The sequence below is a fragment of the Calypte anna genome, chromosome 10 (assembly GCF_003957555.1).
Source record: "Calypte anna isolate BGI_N300 chromosome 10, bCalAnn1_v1.p, whole genome shotgun sequence".
NCBI classification, from domain to species: Eukaryota; Metazoa; Chordata; class Aves; order Apodiformes; family Trochilidae; genus Calypte; species Calypte anna.
The window spans coordinates 18,269,877-18,289,310 of record NC_044256.1 but is presented as its reverse complement, the minus strand read 5'-3'; the positions used below and the strand labels follow the sequence as shown (position 1 = coordinate 18,289,310).

General features: G+C 43.1%; 1 protein-coding gene across 1 annotated transcript in view; it reads left to right on the top strand.

Annotated features, from left to right (window-relative positions):
* The window catches only part of ADAMTS17 (ADAM metallopeptidase with thrombospondin type 1 motif 17), a 168,812-nt gene extending 160,803 nt beyond the window's left edge, over positions 1 to 8,009 (top strand). The window contains exons 22-23 of the mRNA XM_030456917.1: positions 4,995 to 5,172; positions 7,470 to 8,009. Of these exons, the coding sequence (XP_030312777.1) occupies positions 4,995 to 5,172; positions 7,470 to 7,621 (330 nt within the window). The 3' untranslated portion in view covers positions 7,622 to 8,009. The remainder of the gene's footprint in view (positions 1 to 4,994; positions 5,173 to 7,469) is intronic.
* The last annotated feature ends 11,425 nt before the right edge of the window (positions 8,010 to 19,434 follow it).

The window sequence follows — 19,434 nt, the reverse complement described above, 5'->3', positions numbered from 1 at the left end:
TATCCTTGGCTTCAGCAGCTTTCAGCAAATTGGGGACAAACCAGTATCTTTAAACATCAAATGACTGCAGACTGATGAGTAAAGGAAAAAAAAATAAAAAAAATCTTGCCTTCAGCTTAGTTATGAGCTTAGTTATCTTGAACTAGATCTCCCTCCAACAGATCAGCCTTCTAAACATTGGAGTACATTCAGGATTGGCTGACGGGATGCTATGACCTTCTGCTGGAAAAAGCAAGTCTCTTACAAAAGAGAAGAAAACCTCACAAGTTAGAAAAGTGACATTTTGAAAGGTGACCCCTGGTCTGAGTGATTCACTGCCTAGCCAGTGGCCCTCACCCAAGGCATAAGCAATGCTTCATAACTCCATTCAGTCCTGAATGGATCACAGCCTTTCTGTAGTGTACATCTGTACCTTTTTCTGTCCCCATTATGATTTCAACACAGGGATTCTTTGGTCTGGTCTCTCATATGCATTCCTCCAGCTGCCCAACAACAGCCCTGCCCTGGCTTCAGTCATTCTGAGTCCTCTCTCTTTCTCTGGTTATCTTTTGTAGATCATGAGTTGATGAAGTTGCTGACAGATCTCAGCACTTACTGTAAATTCATTTTATTTTAATAACTAGTATCCTCCTGAGGCGTTTGCTTTTAAAGCAATTAGACATCTGTCAGCACCTTTGGTAGATTTCAAGCTTTCATATCAGTATCCTAAGGTGGAAATAGCATTCCAGTTAAAAAAAATCATAGCTGGGTCTTTAGGTTGGAGTTTTGCAGTGAGTAAATCTTCTTTAAGTTGATGAATGCAGCTGCTGCCTTGACAATTTGTGAGTTTATTTCCTTCTGGATATCCCCACTGGCTGCCATGTTAGTGCCAAAGAATGTGAATGGAGGCATCTTTGTATTACTTTTGCTTTCTCAAGCAGTGTTTGAACTGGGAGTTACAAGGGCTCCCATTAGGTTAACTTTTTGGAATTGTTCATTAACTGCCTCTTTTTTACAGAGCTGAACAGTCCTTTGATCTTTGCATGTGGGTGGGTTTCCCATTTACAATGGCCATATTGTCAGCTGAGTGCATTATGGTTTAGCTGCATGCATTCTGCATGTGCATTTTTCTGATAGTGATATCACTGGTGATGCCTGGTGGAAGGAAAAAAAGAAACACTTCTTTGTTTGACACCAGCATCTCTGTTCAACTATTTCCTTGTCTGATTCCCCAGCCTCCCAGAGTGGATGAGTTTCTTGTGGCTTTTTTCTCAGTGCTTCTGTAGCAGCTTAGTTGTGAGGCAGAGATCCACAGAGCTTCAAACCAGGTTCCAAAACTGCTCCTCCATGTTCACAGGTCACTTGATTCCATCATGACATCACAACATGTGTGTATCTTGAGTTACATCATCATCTGCAATGCATTGCTTTGCCAGTTTTCAGTATATTTTTGTTAATACCAGTGTAAGAACTCAATGTTTACCCAAGAAGTTCAGTGTCCAACCAACAGTTCCATCAGTGCAGTTGCACTGGGCAGCACTGGAGCCTCCCAGCATTCTCTACCAACCAAACAGGGGCTGGATCCAGAGCTGGGCTGTGACTGTGGCTTTGCCCCACTCTTCCACAAGCAGCCCATTCTCTCTGGCAGCTCGTGTCTGGAAGCTTCTCTGTTTGCCAGAAGGCCACAACAACTTTCCTTAAACTCCTCATAACTCATTCCTGAGAGTCCTGTATCAGAGGGCACAGAAGGTATCTTAAAATTGCTCTGTGGATATGTTTGCTTGGTCAATAAATTTTTGGGAGCAGAGAGACCATAGCAATGCATTTAGCTCTCCAGAATAGGAGGAAAGGTATTTATGGGAATTTGCTGTTCAGTTGGAGTTTGGTTTTTATGCCTCTTTTAATGATGTCTTTTTTTCATAGTGCAGCATGAGTAACAATTCCCCTTTTGTATGTATTTTGTATCTATTCCTATTTCCTATTGAAATTCCTAGGAAAGAGACTATCCAAGTACAAAGTTGAAAATTTTGTCTTAAAATAAGCCAGATGTCCAACCTTCCTTTAGCTGCCAAGCCCAAAAGAGTTCAAGAAAGATGTTAAAATCTGTCTTCCTGGCTGTGAAAAACTAATTGCATAGCATAGGTGATGATCCCAGTCTCCCAGGAGAAGGAATAAAACTGCTTCGGGCAAAAACTCTGCTGTTATTTGTCTAAGGATTGGGGTTGGCAATGTCTGTGGAAAAAGTTTCATTGTTTGCCCTCTTTGCTGCTTAACAAATACCAGGACAGGAACACAGACAAAGGCAGGTGAGTGTTTGTATGTTGGTGTCTGAAAAACCTTACTCACCTTATGACAGAAATACTTTTTTTCTTCTTTCCTCCTGTCTTAAATTTTTTTTCTGCCTCTGTTAAGAGCATTTGTAAGCACAGGGAGTGCCTAAAAGCCAGAGGCAAAGGTTTCAGACTCACTATATTACAATCATGTGCAGGAACCCCATGGTCTGGGTGGGTTATTCTGTGAGGTAACAGCCATTTTGTTGTACAATTCACTCCCTTTGCAAAGAGTTTTGTGAGGATTAAGATTGGTAAAGCACTCTGAAGACAGAAAGTGCCATTGAAATCCTGAGGCTTAGAGCTTGACTAGTGAAGTGGAAGGGCCTGATAGTTGCATTTATCAGGAGAAAAAATGTTAACTTTAAATCCAAATGTAATGGCCATCCCTGACTGGCTCCCAGACTGATAGGAGTCACTGAGGGCACCCAGTGCTGGGCAAGAGCAGAGGGACACCCAAGAGTAATGAAATAACAAGATCTCACTGCAGAGGCTCAAGAGATGAAGGGGTTTTAATTAAGAGACTTTAATGAAGGCTTTTTGGAATAGCTCACTGTAGAACATACAAGTAAAGGTCTTACTTAGCATAGTCCTGAATACCATTGGTGAGGTATAGATACACAGTGATTGATGTAATTTCAACATCTGAAAATCTTGAGTGCAAAGAAAAAAAATCTGTCTAAAACTAATGTATTGACCATAAGCTGAAATAAGGAGGATGTAAAGGGGAAAAAATTATTTATATTCCAAAATACATGTCAAAGTTTAACACAGCACAACTGCTGCCTTCAGAATACAATAATCGGGTCTTGGAGAGGGCTACATAGCTGGAAACACAGAGGTAACCTGCACACCAGGATGGCTCCATGGCAAAGTCCAGGAGGGATCTGAGCCAGAGAATATTCCAAATGGACAAATTCAGCCCTAGAGAATGAATAGGACTAAAATGCAAGTGGAATGTAGGGGAAATTTTAAGAGAAAAGCAAATATGGATTTGGTGAGTACCACCAAATAAAAAAAAACAAAACGCAAGAAAACTGTTTAAGAAACAGTCATTAATGTGAATACTTAAGAATAAAATTAGAGAGTCTCTGTTATTTTTAACAAGAGGACACACTGATCCTACAGCTCCTCCTGCCTGGGAATAGTTCACATTGTGTAAGTGCATTTCTGCACTGGGTTCTCAGAAGCAGCTCTACTTATCATGGTCCTGTTATTGTGAGGCCATTTTTTGTGAGTCCCTTTGATGATCCACACAGGAAGGAAAAGCCCTCTGTACTTCAGCCCAAAACAAAGCTATGCTTCTTGTATCAGATGGTGTGCAAAAAGCAACAGGGCTTTTTTGAGATTTCCAGAACAAAATGACCACATCTTTGCTATGCTCTCCTCCAGAGATGGGAGAGGTGAAGACCTACATGAGCCCAGGCATTCTTTTGCCCCTGGGTCCTTACAAGCATCCACGCTGCACATACATCCTTCATTCTTGAACTTCAGTCCAGCTTCAGTGGTGCTCATCTTTTGAGCTTCTTCAGTTTTGGCATGTCAAAGGAGTTCCACTTTGAGGTGATAGTGATTTTGATGAAGAGAGTTCCACTGCCCTGACTTTGTTCAGAAACAATAGAGGACAGAAAACATGATCTTTTTGACCTCATCTTGATTATATCTCCTGAGTTTTCCCTCGCCTCCTCCTCTCCCCTGTGATTTCCTTGTGTGTGGCTTTAGCAGAAACAGGAATCTTACCAAAGTCCTGCAACCCATTGTTTCTTTATTTTAAATACAATGTTCTTTGATTAACTCCAGCTGGTGCACCTCACTGTGCTCACTGTGTTTGCTTCATTAAAATTGAACAGCATGCAAGTAGGACATTGTAAATCACAAGTGACTGGGCCAGAGGAAGAGAGAGGGAGAGGTAGGGACTCCAATTGTATGACAGCAAAGAGAACATATAAACAGGCTGGGCCTCCTGGTTAATAGAAGCCAAAACTCATGGAGAACAGTTTGCAATTGCTCCCACGAGGACTGACAAGTGCCAGACAGTGAGCAGGAATGGATAAGAGTGAGGATTTGAATACCTGTGTTCCTGTATGCTGGACCAGAGCCTCTCTAGAGGTGTGGGCATGCAGTAAGAGCTGCATCCTCTGCTGTAATCTTGAGTTTTATCTTATATCAGTGCCTGGCAGTGGTCATCTTGTCGGTGAAAGAAGCCTTGTTAGACCATCCAAGGGCTTTTATACAAATACAGCCAATGCCACAGGGTCCCTCATGGAGAAGGAGGTAGAAGTTGTCTGCCCACAATTAGGCAGGGTACGTTTTCCACCTTTGTCTCTTTATGGTTGATGGAGAGAATTGAATCTCTGCTTGAACCTCATGGACATCCAAAGGGGCAGTAAGTGCAAATGGACTCTGAGCAAGTCCAGACAGAAAGACAACAGCTTCCTTCCATGTTCTGGGACAGTTCCTCTGCTCACAGCACTCACTGAAGCTGTGAAACCATCATGAGGCAAGAGCTGTATGAGGGGTTCCTGGCTGACACGATGTCCCCATTGGTTGCATCCCCAGCACTGTAGTGAGCTGCCAGTCTGCTGCACATTTCAACATTGGGAGTGATTTTTCGGGTGTATTTATGTGTGTGTGATTTGGAAGCTTCCTTGCTTGGACTGTGCCTCAGTGTCTTCTCTCCTCCAGTGCTCCTCAACCTGTGGGAAAGGCCTCCAGTCACGTGTGGTCCAATGTATGCACAAAGTCACCGGGCGGCACGGCAGTGAATGCCCTGTCCTCTCCAAGCCAGCAGCCTACAGGCAGTGCCACCAAGAGGTCTGCAATGAGAAGATAAATGTCAACACAATTACCTCGCCCAGACTTGGTGAGTGAAGGGTGCTGGGGGGGAAGATGCCACCTGCTAAGGACCAGACAAAGCCCAGGTTCCCAGTGTGATAAAGCTGGGGCTTCAAAGAATTGTCCAGGGCCAGAAATTAGGAGACACCCCCCTCCCCAAGTCAGACTCTAGACTAAAAATTACTGTAGATGGGTCCTCTCTTATCCATCAGTCTCTACCTCAAACTTTGCCCAAGCTGGAACCCTCAGCAGTGAATAGACCTGAGACAGCAACAGGAGCACAGAAATGGTGGGTGATTGATTGACTGATCACAGAAGGGAGGGAGCTGACAGGCATATCTTTTTCCACCAGACCCTACTCTTGCTTTGGTGAGTGTAAAGTATGATAATTTATAAATCCATGCCCCAGGAAAAGTACATGACCTTGACAAGTAGAGCATCACTGGTTGTTTTTTTTTTCCTTTTCGTTTGCTGCCACAAGAATGTGATTTGATGAATTAATTTGCTAAGGAAGGCAAGAGAGCACCCAGTCTCTTTCTGTGAACCCTTTGATTTTCTGCCCATGTCCTTCTCCTCACCCTCCCTGCATCCTCTGGGTACCTGGCTGAGATGAGAGTATGGGGATAAGCTGCCTGTTCCCTGAAACACATTGACACTGTATTTAAGAAATGGCCTTAGTTAAGAATGCTTCTGTTAATACCAAATTGTGGGAATCCATGTGATTCCACATCATATTTGCTCAGTTTGTAAGGGGATAATAAATACTTTTAAGTACTAAAATTTAATAAGGTGATAAAAAATACTTTTTTCCAAACTTCAACCCCGTGTGTTCAGCCTCAGCTCCAAGAACCAGGCTGGTATCTTTACATTTCACACTTCTTCAGCAGTAAGGTGAAGATAAACCAAGCCATGGGCTACACTGGCACAGCTTCTTCAGTGCCTCCTGTTACTTTTCTGTATGAGGGGCTTGGTGGTGAAAATGCTGCTGAGAGCCTACCAGAAAGAAGAGCCTCCACCCTCCCAGCAGAACTAGGATCCTAGGCTAAGAAGCCTTTAATACAGATGAGAAGCCAGAGCTGCCAATTAATAGAGAACCATTTTCTAATAGCACTGTCCAGTATTTAATAACACTTAAACTAGGTCTGGACTTAAAGCTTCTGAGCTGAAGTTTGTTTCCCAGAGTTTAACAGATGGTTAAAAGAACATGGGAAATTTTATTCATGCAAGTGCAGTCATACTGAGGAGCTTCTAACCTCTTTTGTTTAAGAACATATGAGAGTACTTCCCAGATATCTTAGCACTAAGAACATAGTGAAAGAAAACATTTCATTAGCAAAGTAAGCCCTTGATACACTGAGACAAGAAATCCATCCTAATTCATATTTTAGAGCAAAGCAATAAAAGCTCACATGTTTAGAAGACTGAAGAGGCTCAAGTCCCTGCTGAAAGTAATCTGCAAGTAATTTGGGATTCTTTTGTTTCTAAACCAGGCTTGGAATCACCACAGTGATTGGATATTAGAAGAAAGATATATTGTTGAGCGCTTTGCTCTTCCTGCTTATAAGCAATTCTCATTAGATTATCTTGAAACAAAACTCTCTGGTCACTGCAATTGCAGCCTTTCAAAAAATTATACAGGAAAATAATTCCAGTAGTGTACAAAACCCATACTGCCTTTTCCCCAGTCCAGAATATTTTTCATCATGGGTTACATTTTCAGAATTGGGGAGCTCACCTCACCTAACTTTTACATCTGTGTCCAGTGCCCCCCAGTGAAGACACATTCAGAGGGGATTTATTCTCTCCCTCACCCACCTGCCCCATGTTGCTTCCTCTGCATGCTTCCTGTCTTACTTCACAACCTGTGAGGAACCTTGGACCTCTAAAACATGAGAGCCCTAACCTTGTTTGTGGCTCAGTGTCTTATTATTACCTAAAGTCTCATTTCTGATTCATAAGAACATCTCAGATGTTCTTGCAAGACAGGTAAATTATTCAGCTGCTGCCGTGTAGTCTTCATGTACTTAAACTTAGGCCCATGCCTTAGAGGTTTTATTCATCTGGGTCTAGAGGTTTTATTCATCTGTCACTGAGACAAAATATGTACAACCTGAGGAGGCTTTAGCTCCCTGCTCACATCCAGCTACACCCTTGCAGCAACCACTTCCAGGAGGCTGATATTTTGGTAGAAAGAACATCATCTGCCTCTCCAGTGCTGACAGCGAGCTTGGCCCTTCCTTCCCTCACTTGCAGGGATTTTGATCACGCCTGCAATGCTGTTCTCTGGCTAATCTTCTAGTTTCTCCTTTCTTTTCTTGTCCAAAGCTGCTCTCACCTACAAGTGCACAGGAGACCAGTGGACAGTGTACTGCAGGGTGATCCGGGAGAAGAATCTGTGCCAAGACATGCGGTGGTATCAGCGCTGCTGCCAGACCTGCAGAGACTTTTATGCAAACAAGATGCAGCAGAAGAGTTAATGAATCTGTGCTACTTCTTAGAGTGTTACAGCTATTTGTATGTAAATCCTGGACTAGTAGGTCTGAGTACTGGAACTTCATGAGTTGCTACAATGTGGTGGATTCCAAAGCATACCTAGTAAGACTTGAAACTAATTCTACAGACTGGATACCAAAGTAATCCACTCATCCACCTTAAAAAAAAAAAAACAAGCAAACAAACAGAAAGAGTCATCTCAAGGACCCAATCATTTTATCATACTTTGACATCCTTACATTTTTCATTAGTGCTTTTTACTTTAATATATTAAATCACCAGCCACTGGATGGCTTGCTACCATTAAAGAAAAGGACAAGAGTTGCAAAGTTATTACATTGAGTAAGGTTATGAGTACCTCCATGGAGTAAGGCCTCTGGCAAAATAATTCAGCAAAGGTAGAGACATTACTTAATCTTTTAATCTTGGCTTTCATCTGATGGTTTCAATACCCAACAGCTATCCCACCATGGAGTGTGTTTGGAGGGACAATAAAAGGCTTAATTTAAAGAGAGGAATTACTGCAAAAGCTTGTGAAAACTGATAGCAGAGGATGGACATCTCTGAAATTCCTGCAGAAAACTCAGTATAATTATAGCTAACATTCCAAGTCACAGTTTTTAGAGCAACTAATAGAGAGTGCTCTTCTTTCTAATTTGAAAAAACAACTCGTTCCCTCTCTTTCCCCATAATGATAGTTTCTTTTATAAAATCTAATTTTTCTCTGAGCTTAATGAACTAGAGGCTTATTAACAGCAGTAGATAGTTACTGTGAAGCAAGGACCATTTGTATGAGATGGGAGAAGCCAGAAATCATTTCACCCAGTAGATCTTTCTGAGAGATTGCTTGGCCTAGTCTCTCCAGGTTTTAGAAGTCAATTAGATAGTGAGGCTGAATGTTTGGGTTTGTTTTAAGAGGACCATGAAACAGGATAGAGCTGGTGCAAAACCAGGATTTGAAACAATCTTTTATGTGAAGGATGGAGTGAAGAGCAGAACAGTTGTTTCCTGGCTCTTGTATAGATGGGAGATTAGGTAGTCTTTTGAGTCAAAAGTAGTCAGGGATACAAGACATTCAAAAAGTGTAACCTTGAGCCTAGTGAAGCCATGAGGCTGAGACTTCCACTGCCTTCAGTAAGGGTTAGGATTTTATTCACTGTATTGTAATGCTTCCTGTCTTACTTTTGTGGTGCTATCAGGTTTGGTGCTATCAGATTGGTGCTATCAGAGCACTTAGCAAGTGCTGCACATATGATACTCTCTTCCATGTCTCTGCACTTTAAACTCCTCTCTGAGATGTGAGACTTGAAACAGGAGCTCTGGCCAGGGCAGAGTTTGTCCCCTCTGGCAGTCACACAGATCAGTGTCTCCCTATCATATCTTGCTCCAACATGTATCACTTCCCTTGCCAGGGTTGAAGGCCAGTTGTGCAGTGGTTAAGTTACAAGCCCACACTTCAGGATAGGAACAGAGCTGTTTGGATGAATTGCAGCTTTGTACTCACTCTAGAACTGTGTGTTGGTGTTTTATTCTTTGGAGATGAGTGCAGAACTAAGCTCAGCTGCTGCCCCAGCCCCTGGGCTGGGCTGGTTTGCAGCTTATGTAAGTCCTCAAGCTGTCTTTTTTTCCATGCAAGGAGAGATGAAGACTTTGAGTACCTAATGTATCATTAAAGCAACTTTTTCTTCCTTATTACAATGCTTTCAGTATCCAGGACCTCACTGGAACAACTCATTAAGCATTTTATTAAGGTCTACGTTTTTAAAACAGAGGGAGCTAATGTCCATCAACAAACTAATACTGTGTGGGATTCACATTTGCTTCTGTGCAAATGAGTGTGTGTGTGTGCACACCAGGGCTGGCCTGTATGCACAAGAGCACATTTGCACACAAGTTTTTCTCAAGTGCCTGTCTCAAATAGATCTGCTTTCCAATGCCACAGATGATTTTCTCAATCAGGGAAATGATTCAGACTTGTTCTTTGTTATACTGGATGTTCTTTTGTCATCTTAAGGTCAGGATCAGACCTCCTTCTTCTGTTATTCCCACCCTGTAGCCCAAAGGCAGAGGTTGTATAACTATTCAGCAAGTAATCCATGGAAAATGTTGCTGGCAGGGGTAGCAGGGGAAATTTAGGCAGTACCACAGCAATATTCAGTTAGGTACATTAACAGGTAGATGAACTGCTAATGAGAAAGTTCCAAGAGATCAGAGCCCAGAGGATTTATATTGGTAATTCACAGTGGTAGTTTCCCCCTTGCCTGCTGTCTATTGAATGTCTGAGCACTGAAAAAAAACCACCTCACTTGCTCTCACAGCCCACAGATTAGTGTGCATCAATATTTTATTTTTTTTATAATCAGAAACCAACATCAATTAAAAACTGATGGCACAACACAGCTTCATTTTATTGCATTCTCTTACTTCACAGGGTGACAACCTTCCCATTTTATAATAGCCAGAAAAGTAATAATAATAAAAAAAATTAATTCTGTTCAATAATCCTGCACTTCTGTTTTCTGTCATTTTCTAGGAGCTTTACAATGAATTTACAGCTATGCTTTGCCCTCAGTTATTACATACTGGTGAAAAGAAAGCTGTTTGTTGTAGTGTATCTATGACAATACTTTTTTTAGTTGTTCATAAGAGACTGATGCTCTTTTGATGACAGTGGTGGTATTTCCATATTGCAAACAAGGCTCTGTACTGTTGCTAAAGTACTGTACATTTCTAGTTGCACAGTTGTGTTATTGAGTGTAGATTCTCACTATGTCATGTATGGTGCTATTTTTTGTTGGTGGAAAAGAATCTTAGCAGTTGATTATTGCTTGATATTTTATTATAATACAGGGATATATTCTCCATGGCAATAATATCATTTAAGTTTTTCATTACAGAGTGAAATGTATATATTTTTCCATTAGCTAATTTGCATATGTACTGTATCCATGGTAATTTTCTTTGTGGTGCTGGTTATAAATAGAAAGGGTAAAAACAGTCACACTGAATGGAACCAGTTGTAAACGAAAAGCAAAACAAAAAGAGGAGAGATCATTCCATTTTGAAGAAAAAAATGAGTATGTTGAATAATAAATTTATTTTTTCCATAACAACTTTAATAAGATTTCTGAACTTATAAAAAAAAAACCAAACCAAAAGCAAACCAAGCAGCTAGCATTAAACTAGAAAGAAGTGAAGCTGTAAGTAGTACATTATGCATCTAATACTGAACTGAGACTGGGATTCAGTTAAGTCTGGGCCAACTGTTTGATAGCTGTGGTAGGTGTAAAAAGCCATTTGTCAGTGAAATGCTGGCATCTCCGAGTTCCCTGTGTGCTAACAAATCAAAAAATGATGTGTCTCATCCTGGTCAGGTTGCAAAATAAAGCCCAGGGAATGTTAATACCTGGTTATTGCCTTCCAAGGTCTGTGGTCACTGACACAAGAGCAGAAAATGCCTGTCTGGAAAAAGTGAAGCGTGGGATGTCCCTGGGGATGCCTGAGCAGGCTGCAGGGAAGCTGAAGCTACTGCCTGGGGGGGGAAGGGACATTTTGTAAGTGCTTTTGAGAAAGGTTGCTTCCAATCTGTATTGGAGCTGAGATGAAGTGGCAGCTTGCAATATGTTTAATGGTAGCTGCTCCACAGGCACAATGTGACAATGAAGACTGCTGAGCATGTGGAAATTTATATTGGAGGAAAATTCTCCCATCCATTGGAAAGGTATCTACGTAACCTAGCTGCACACTTCCCTGTGTGAAATAAACAGAATAATTACTTCAGTGCCAAGTGTTTTGGATGTCTTTGTTGTAGGCACTAGCCAGAATCTTTGTACTATTTCACTTGCCCCTCAGCATGGTGAAGATGGTTTTTTGCATCCAGCTGCACACAGACATGTCTGTAAGAGCCTTTCCCATCCTGTCTTAAGAGAGATGCCATCACCCATATCCCATTCCAGCTCAATTCTTGTTAAAAGGATGCTTCTTGGACATGGGAACAGCCTTAAAAACAAACCCAAGTACGAGTGATGTGAGAGCCCTCCTCCCAAAGTGATTTCCAGAAATGAAGTTTATACTTACATTAAAAACAGAACTAATTTTCTGATCTCAAGCTGGGTTCTTGGTACAGCACTGAAAGGCTTGTGAGTTTTCAGAGGGAGCCTTAGGAGATGCCAACCCAGCTGCCATCCTACCTTTGACTGTTAACAGCAGCAAAATTGGAGAAACTCCATCTCCATCCAAGTGTTGCTGTATATTAATACATCATTGTGTTTGTGTATTGCCTGGAGTCAACATATGATTGCAATTGTTGACCTGTTTAAACAATAAACCATAGCTATAAACCTTTGGAATCCAAAAGGCTTTACATTAAGCTGGAATATGGCAATGGCTGGGAGGGGTGTAAGGAATGCTGTCATACATTTGGCTTGAAACTTTCCTGGTAGGTGCCAAAATCTCTTCTATAAATCCAGGAGGCTTACATATTTAGATTGCCTATTTTGCATGGAGCAGTTTGCCATTTTTCTCTTATTCCTAATCCCTGTCTTCTAACCAAGAAACCAGATGATTTGAAGCCATTGTCCTTCCCTATGATTTCAATTGTCTTTCTATTTGAGACACCAAGATCATGAAAGGCAGGTGGGACCAGATGGGTCTGGCTGCTCTGGTGTAAAAGTACCAGGAGGAAAATATAATCTCTCCCTGACATCTTGGAGCTCAGTTCTGCCTCCACCAACTCCACCTGCTTCCTTCACTCTCTTGCAAGTCCTGCTGGACACGGCAGCCTTAGGTGTCTCTTGGTCCATTACAGCAAGCTGGAAGGACCCCACTCTTCTCTGGAAAGAAATTTTTTACCAAAAAGCTCAATATGAATCACTTTACCCTGGTATCAGCTCTGTGCATCACCCAGAGTACTGCTGTTGGAGGACCTTGCTCTCTTGGTAGACTGAAAACCTTACGTTCTTTTTGTGCTCTCCCCAACACCTCATGGACCATTGGGAAAGATGTTTTCTTCTAATTGAAGACTGTTGGCAGAAACACCAACACACTGTGGTGTTCCCAGGCAGAGAAGAATTGTGCCAGATGCCCTCACTTTCTATGCACTCAGGCTTCTGATGGTGGAAGAAGAGAAATCCTGGTGAACTCCTTGCTAGCAAGTTACCTCACTTCTTGTCCTGCTGCTGTATCAATATGGTGCACTCTGGGAATACTGAACTGCTCCTGAGCAGCATTTCTTTTACAGGTATTTGGACCCATGCTGAACATGTTTAGTAAAGATTCTCCATGCCATTTGCACTTCACCATCCTTCTGTTTATCTTGATTTGGAGACAGGTCAGCAGGAAGCCAGGAGTTCCTCAGGTGCTGCTAGTCCACAAAGAGCAATCACCTCTGCGTGTGGGGTTTTTTTGTCCTTTTCTCATGTTTCCAGCTTCTCTTCACACTCTTTAGAAACGGTCCAGGCTGCCCGGAGAGAGACTTTCCAAAACTGAAATATCTTCACTTTGGATGGGAAGAATTGTCTGTTTATAGAAGGAGAATTTAAACAAGAGAGTATATAAGCAGAGAGGGACCACAAACTCCCTGTAGCAGTAACTACTCGGAAGGTAATGGGAGAGTCTCCAGAGCTGACCTCCATGGGTCCTGCTTTGCCTCGGCTCCTTTCATGCCACTTTCATGTGACAGACCCCACGAAGAATGCCTGGAGGCTGCACTGTACCACATTTATTATTTTGTCAGAGCTGCTGTGTCTGCCAAATGGTGGCCAGACACTCAGACAGACTTTCCCAATTAGCAGAGTCCTGCAGCTGATGTCTGGGGCTTGCATATGTGTTCCCTGTTACCACAGTCAAGATGCTGGCCGGGTCCACATGGCCTGGGGTAGGTATCTGCCTGGACTGCAGGGCTGGAGAGAAGCAGCTGGGCTTTCTGGAAACTTGTGGTTTCCTTCAGCTCCTCTTGTTTGGCTGTGAAAAGCTCCTGTTTGGGTGTTTCATCCCTCTGTGGCCTGGGTGGAGCTGGAGCCTCTAAGTGTGACTTGTCTGGGTCATGTCACAAACCTTGGCATCCTTCTCAGCCTCAGCAGAGAGCAATGCTGCACACTTGCCATGGTGGAACCCAAAGGACATCAACGTGTGGGGCCAGCTCCTGGCACACTTCAGTCTCCAGGTGAGCTCTTGCATCCTCAACATTTCTCTAGCCTCTCCCAAGCCTCAGGGGATTTTAGCAGTCTCAGTAGAACTACAGAGATGCTTGTCTTGTCCTTCCTCCTCCATTTCTCACAGGCATGTTTTGTGGTCTTGCCCTCCCTGCATGATCATCGTCCCTTTCCCTTCTTCCTGTGCTCTGTCCCCCATCAACTGCACCCACCAGAAACTTCACCACCTTTATAGTCTATACAAAACACCTTCCTCAAGTGCCTTTAATCTCTCCCCTCAGCCCACTGAAGAAAGATATCATACTCCTGTAGCAGCCCTGTGACTCCCCTCACTGTTGTTTTTTGCGTGTTTTTTGTTCTGAGATCTTTGAAAATTATTCAATGTCCTTTTTATTCTTTGTTCTTTCTTAGAAGTTACAACCAAACATGAATGCTAGAAGGTCATGCCCAAAGAAATGGTCCTTCTTAAGAGCTTGAAGACTGCAGGTGTTCCTGGGGAAAAGGCACATTCCCAAAGGAGCTAGCTGGGGTCATAGGCAGCAGCAATCTGAAGAGGCATGGAGATGAGCAGAGGCTGCTTCTGAATCAAGTGAGTGAGCCTGTAATGTGGTTACTGCCCTGGCAGGGGAGAGAATGTGATATTCCCCACAGGTTTTACATCCTCAGACACATTTTTTGTTACTGGAAGTAGCAAGAGGGTAAAATGCAATACAACTTCAGAGATGCCCCTTACAGAAACTGGGCTGCAAGATCCAGCCCCAAGCCTGGATACTGCTCAAAACATGGGCTGGCAGGGAGGGAAACACTCGTTTGTTCAGCAGGAGAGCATTGGTAGCACTCCAGGCTGTATGGCTGGCTTCACTGCCCCAAAAAGCATCAGCTGTTGAAAGATCACTGACAGCTTTCTGTAAGGTCACTGCATACTGCACCATCTGTGTGCAGCCATCCTGGAGACCAGCTGTGGAACTATTCAGAATTCAGACTATTGATGAGTTAGTGAAAAAAAGGGTATCCTCCAACAGGATCTTCAGGTTGCCCAAACATCAGTGCAACCACGGCCTGGCCAGCAACGCCAGACAAACCATTCTTGGGTTTTGGTTGTGGGGTTTCTTTTTAATTTTCTTGGAAAAGACATTATTTGGACATTTTGCAGCTTCCATTTATTTCCCCAGCTCTGTATTTTTCCCCTTGATTTTGTCTCTAACAGCAAAAAGACCCAACCAGACTGCAGCTTTGTTTGGCACCAAACTTCCCTCCTGAGATGATCACACAAGAAGTCTTTTATCACTTTGGGGGCTCTGAGCCAGAGCTGCTTGTGGTGGAAGTTGCTGGGACTGTAACCTGGGGCTGTCGTGGGACGAGAGTCAAGCTCAGGCTGTCAGCAAGGCGAGCTGCAGCAGTTGGAGCCCCTGCCAGGACACGTCAGTACTTCTGAGCCTGTTTCCCTCAGTGCTGCTCTCGTTTAGGAAAAGGTATGAAATCCATATCTAGACTGAATTAGTCCTTTAAAAAAATTAAGTGTTGTTTAAAATATAAATCCTGTCTAGAATCGTGGTCTAATTCCTTAGGAAATCTCTATAAATCGAACATCCCCTGCTCCCCACTGCCTTAGAACAACATCTCACATCTCTGTTTTCTCACAGAGCTGATTCACTTTCTATGCCACTTGCACTGTGTTGGCTTCAGCACTGTCACCTCCACTTTATGCCCAGATTTTTGTCTAGAAAGGATGACCCTGCTGGACTACCAGACTGCTGCTCTCTTCAGGCATCAGCAGGACCACAGAGCTGCCAGCCACCCACAGCTTCTTCCTCTCAATGTTTCACAACAGTGGCCAACAATACCTTGAGGAGGACACTGTGTCACTGAGCCCAAGAAATGTTGTCAGTCACATTTCCCAGAGGGTAAGAAAAATTCCAGCCTTTTTTTTTTTCTTTTCCCAACCATGTTTTGCTGAAGAAACAATTCTAAAGGGGGAAAACCACATTGTTGTGTAAGCAAGATGGAAAACAGCTTTCTGTGGGTTCCCAGGTATTTATGTGCCATTTTCTGCAGTGTTACGAGGAACAACATTGCCTGTGGCTGGCTGACTCTTAAGTATGGATGGTTTTGCAACAGATGTGTGCACAGTACCTTCCTTTGCTGTTTCCCTGGCTGTCCCCATGCTCAGTTTATTTGTATGAAAGGCAACTGTGAGGCTATTGAGGCTTCCATCAGCTGTACAAACTCTCAACAGAATCAGCTGTGTGTGTCCCTTTCTGAGAATTACAGTTTTGGGGTAGTAGGCTCTTGGGCAGCTCCTGTGAGACATCTGGTCTTTTTTTATCTATCTCTGTAGAGGAATTGCTGCCTGTGCTTACAGAACAAGCTATGGAGTATCTATAGCCACTTGTACAAAGAAAAAAACCCCAATTTGCTTGTTTGTTTTCCAGCCTCCCTGTAGAATAGTTGTTAAAAGCAAAAGCATCATTCATGATGGAAAAAAATGGCAAAAACATCCTCATAGTTATCATAATCTTTAGATGTTTTTCAGGGTATTGCTGAGACCTGCCAGGCTTATTCCCCTTCCTCCCCTGCCTTACCCCAAATACTCCTATTTTTGTCTAAAAAAACCAATATCAAGTTTGGAATTTTTTTGACCAACAATATCAGCCGAAACCCAAGCTCTTTTCTCTAGTTTTTCCATTTAATTTTTTAAACTATCTCCTGGCAAAACAGAAATATTGTTTTGATGGAAAACATTCAACCAGCTCTGGTCACTGCTTTCTGCCAACAGCCACAGAGGCAAAACAGTGAATCCTCCAAGAGACGAGACTGTCCGAAGGGCTCAACATGAGGCAGGTGGTGACTGATGCTGCTCTCCCCAGCTCTGTGCCCCAGCCAGCATTGTGCTCTTCTGCAGCCCTTAATGAGAGCCATCTTTCTACAGATGTTTCCAGCCTTAATCTCTCTTGGCAAGGCAGCTCAGTAATTCCAGGTAATTTGCCAGGATAAAGGAAGATGTGGGTGGCAGAGGAGGAATCTTCTCTGACTGTAGAACCCCAGGACTCAGAAAAACCAAGTTGTGCATCTCTGATATTTGGAGCCCTCCAGGCAAGTGCTAGTTGGCAGAGAAGAGGGGGGAGATAGGGCTAATCCAGCTCACTTTCAAAGCAAGCTTCAGTCTGCTGTTGTTTAATGGAGATGTTTAGATAGACCAGCAGCTGAGCCATGCTCAGCCACGAGCAGTTTCCATGTAAGCCTGAAGACCTCCAGAGACAAGATCCTAAAGTGGCTGATGGCCTAAAATGACACCAGTAGTATCACTGCTGTGTGTCTGTTACCCACCTGTCCATGAGGAAAGCATTTTTCACACTGAATCTGGAGTGTGAATTCAAGGGGAGACCATCTCTTCTCATGTCCTGAGTTCCTGTGTTGAACTGGGAGACAAAGAAGAAAGATGTCCTCACAGAGAGGGGCAGGAGGCAAATGTCAGTGTTTCATCTCTTGAGTCAAAGGAGCATCTGACCATTGGCTACATGGGAAGTGTCCTTAAGGAATAACCATCCATCAACAGTTCCTAATATTTGTGAAATGCTCTGAGGTCTTTCACTGAAAGGTCTTTTAAATGTGCAGAACTTTATAGCCTTTCACTGACCGTTGCTGATTTTAGAGGGTTAAGTTAGAAACAGGAAATACAGTGACTAAAGGAAAGCCATTAATATTAAATTCTACCCTTTGCCAGATTGTCTTGTGTTATCTTTGCTCTTTCATGAAATATTTTCCAGTTTTCCTTGCAGGGCATTCTTTACAGGGGTAGCAACTGAGGAGCTGTAACTTGGCACATCTCCACCTGCTTTTCTGTAGCAGCTCACATTTGTGCTCTGGGATTTGAAGAATTTCCTTTGCCTCTAGAATTGATATGCAAACAGTCAGCTGTACAGACATCAATCTGTCCAGTAGACATGCTGTGTGACCTAAGAAATAATACAGGTGGTCAGCACCATGCTGGTGACTCCTGAATTTCTGAAGCAAACAGACTCATTTTACTATGTCCAGAAGACAGGAGGTCCTGTATGCACCCTCCACTTATGTAATCTGCTGTGCTTGATTGATCACAAAACACCCACCAGGATTTCCCTAACAAAATTCTTGATTTTTGCCAAGGAAAGCAGAGATTTGCAGGGGATGAGCACTGTAACCTTGCCACCTCACAAATAGCAGGGAGATCTCAAGATGCTCATCTCAGCAGAGAGATGTTTGTGCCAGAGCAAACACTCTGTGGTCAGCACACACAGCTCTTCCAGCATCCCTTTCTTACCTTCCCCAGTAGGGACATTGTGACAAAACCAGAAATAGGCCAAGTTAGTCTTCTCTGCCTGTTTGTTGTGTTGCTCTAAGTCTCAGTATCCTAATAGGTGTTGCTCTTTAAGCAGGTATGAAGTGAAGCGTGTTAAGACAGAGTGATAAGACAGAGAGATGGTGATGCCATCACAGCCAAGAGCTCTGTGCTTGAGCTGCTGCATACCCTGTTGGCAGCTTAAGCAAAAAATTTCAGAAAGATACAGGGTTCCGGTGAGCTCCATAACCCTATGCAACTTGTTCTCTGGAGCAGTCACCATTTCTGTTGAAAAGAAGTCTTTCATTTCCCACTGATACTTCTCAGATTGCAAGGAGAACCATTCTTGTGCTCCTGAAGGCTGGAGCTGCAGACACAGCCCTGGAAGGGAAGTTTGCTCTCATGGCTACAGCAAAGGAATGGGAAGCACGAGATCTGGCATCAAGTCCTGCTCCCATTGAAGCCAGTGGGATGTTTGCCATTGGCTTCAGGAGAAGCCAAGATTTCAATCTGCAGCCAGATTTGCTGGTGTGTTGAGCTGTGCTGAGAGCAGGACCAGAAAGGGTTCTTGGTTTCCTGATGAAACTGTTACTGCCTCAGCTCCCTGCTGCAGATCCCTGGTTTCTCAGCTCACATTGCCCCCTGCTTGCTTTCATGTTTCCAAATCATATTCTTAGGCCAGAAACTGTGAGGAAGAGACTGGTTTCATGGTTTATGTCTGTTGTATTGTCCCATGACTGAAGCTCCTGGACATCCCCACCAGCAAAATCATCTCACTCCATTGTGGATTATGGACAGTGCAAGAGATTATCATAAAGCAATAGCACAGTGCTGGTATAAGTGGCTTATATGAAGTAAAACATATGGGATTTGGTCCAGGTAAATAACTATGCCTTTTCCTTCAGGCAGCAGCTTGAATTAGCTTTAGAATTATTTCTGAGCTGTTGAAGAGAGCCTAAAGAGATTGTAGAAGTGGTCTAGAATGGACCTCCCTACTTCACACCAACATGAGCTTTGGGAATCTTGATTTTATAAGCACCCCTTTTTCTCTTGTCTGCTCTCTTCCAAGGCTAGGTGGGAGCCAAATTGTGTTAGAGATGAGCTGTGGTATCATAAGCTTGATATTAAACCTCCTAAATTATTCTTGCTCCTTCTGCTAATAAGCCAACTCCAAAATTACCATGCTGCTGTAGTGACATAAGTGGTGTGTGTGTGTCTGTTATAGAGTGCTGCCTGATCCATTTACACACCCCTGCAGCCCCATTTTGGCCTAGACAGGTCCTATTGGTTTATTTGCATGGACACATGGTGGACCCTCTCTATGCCA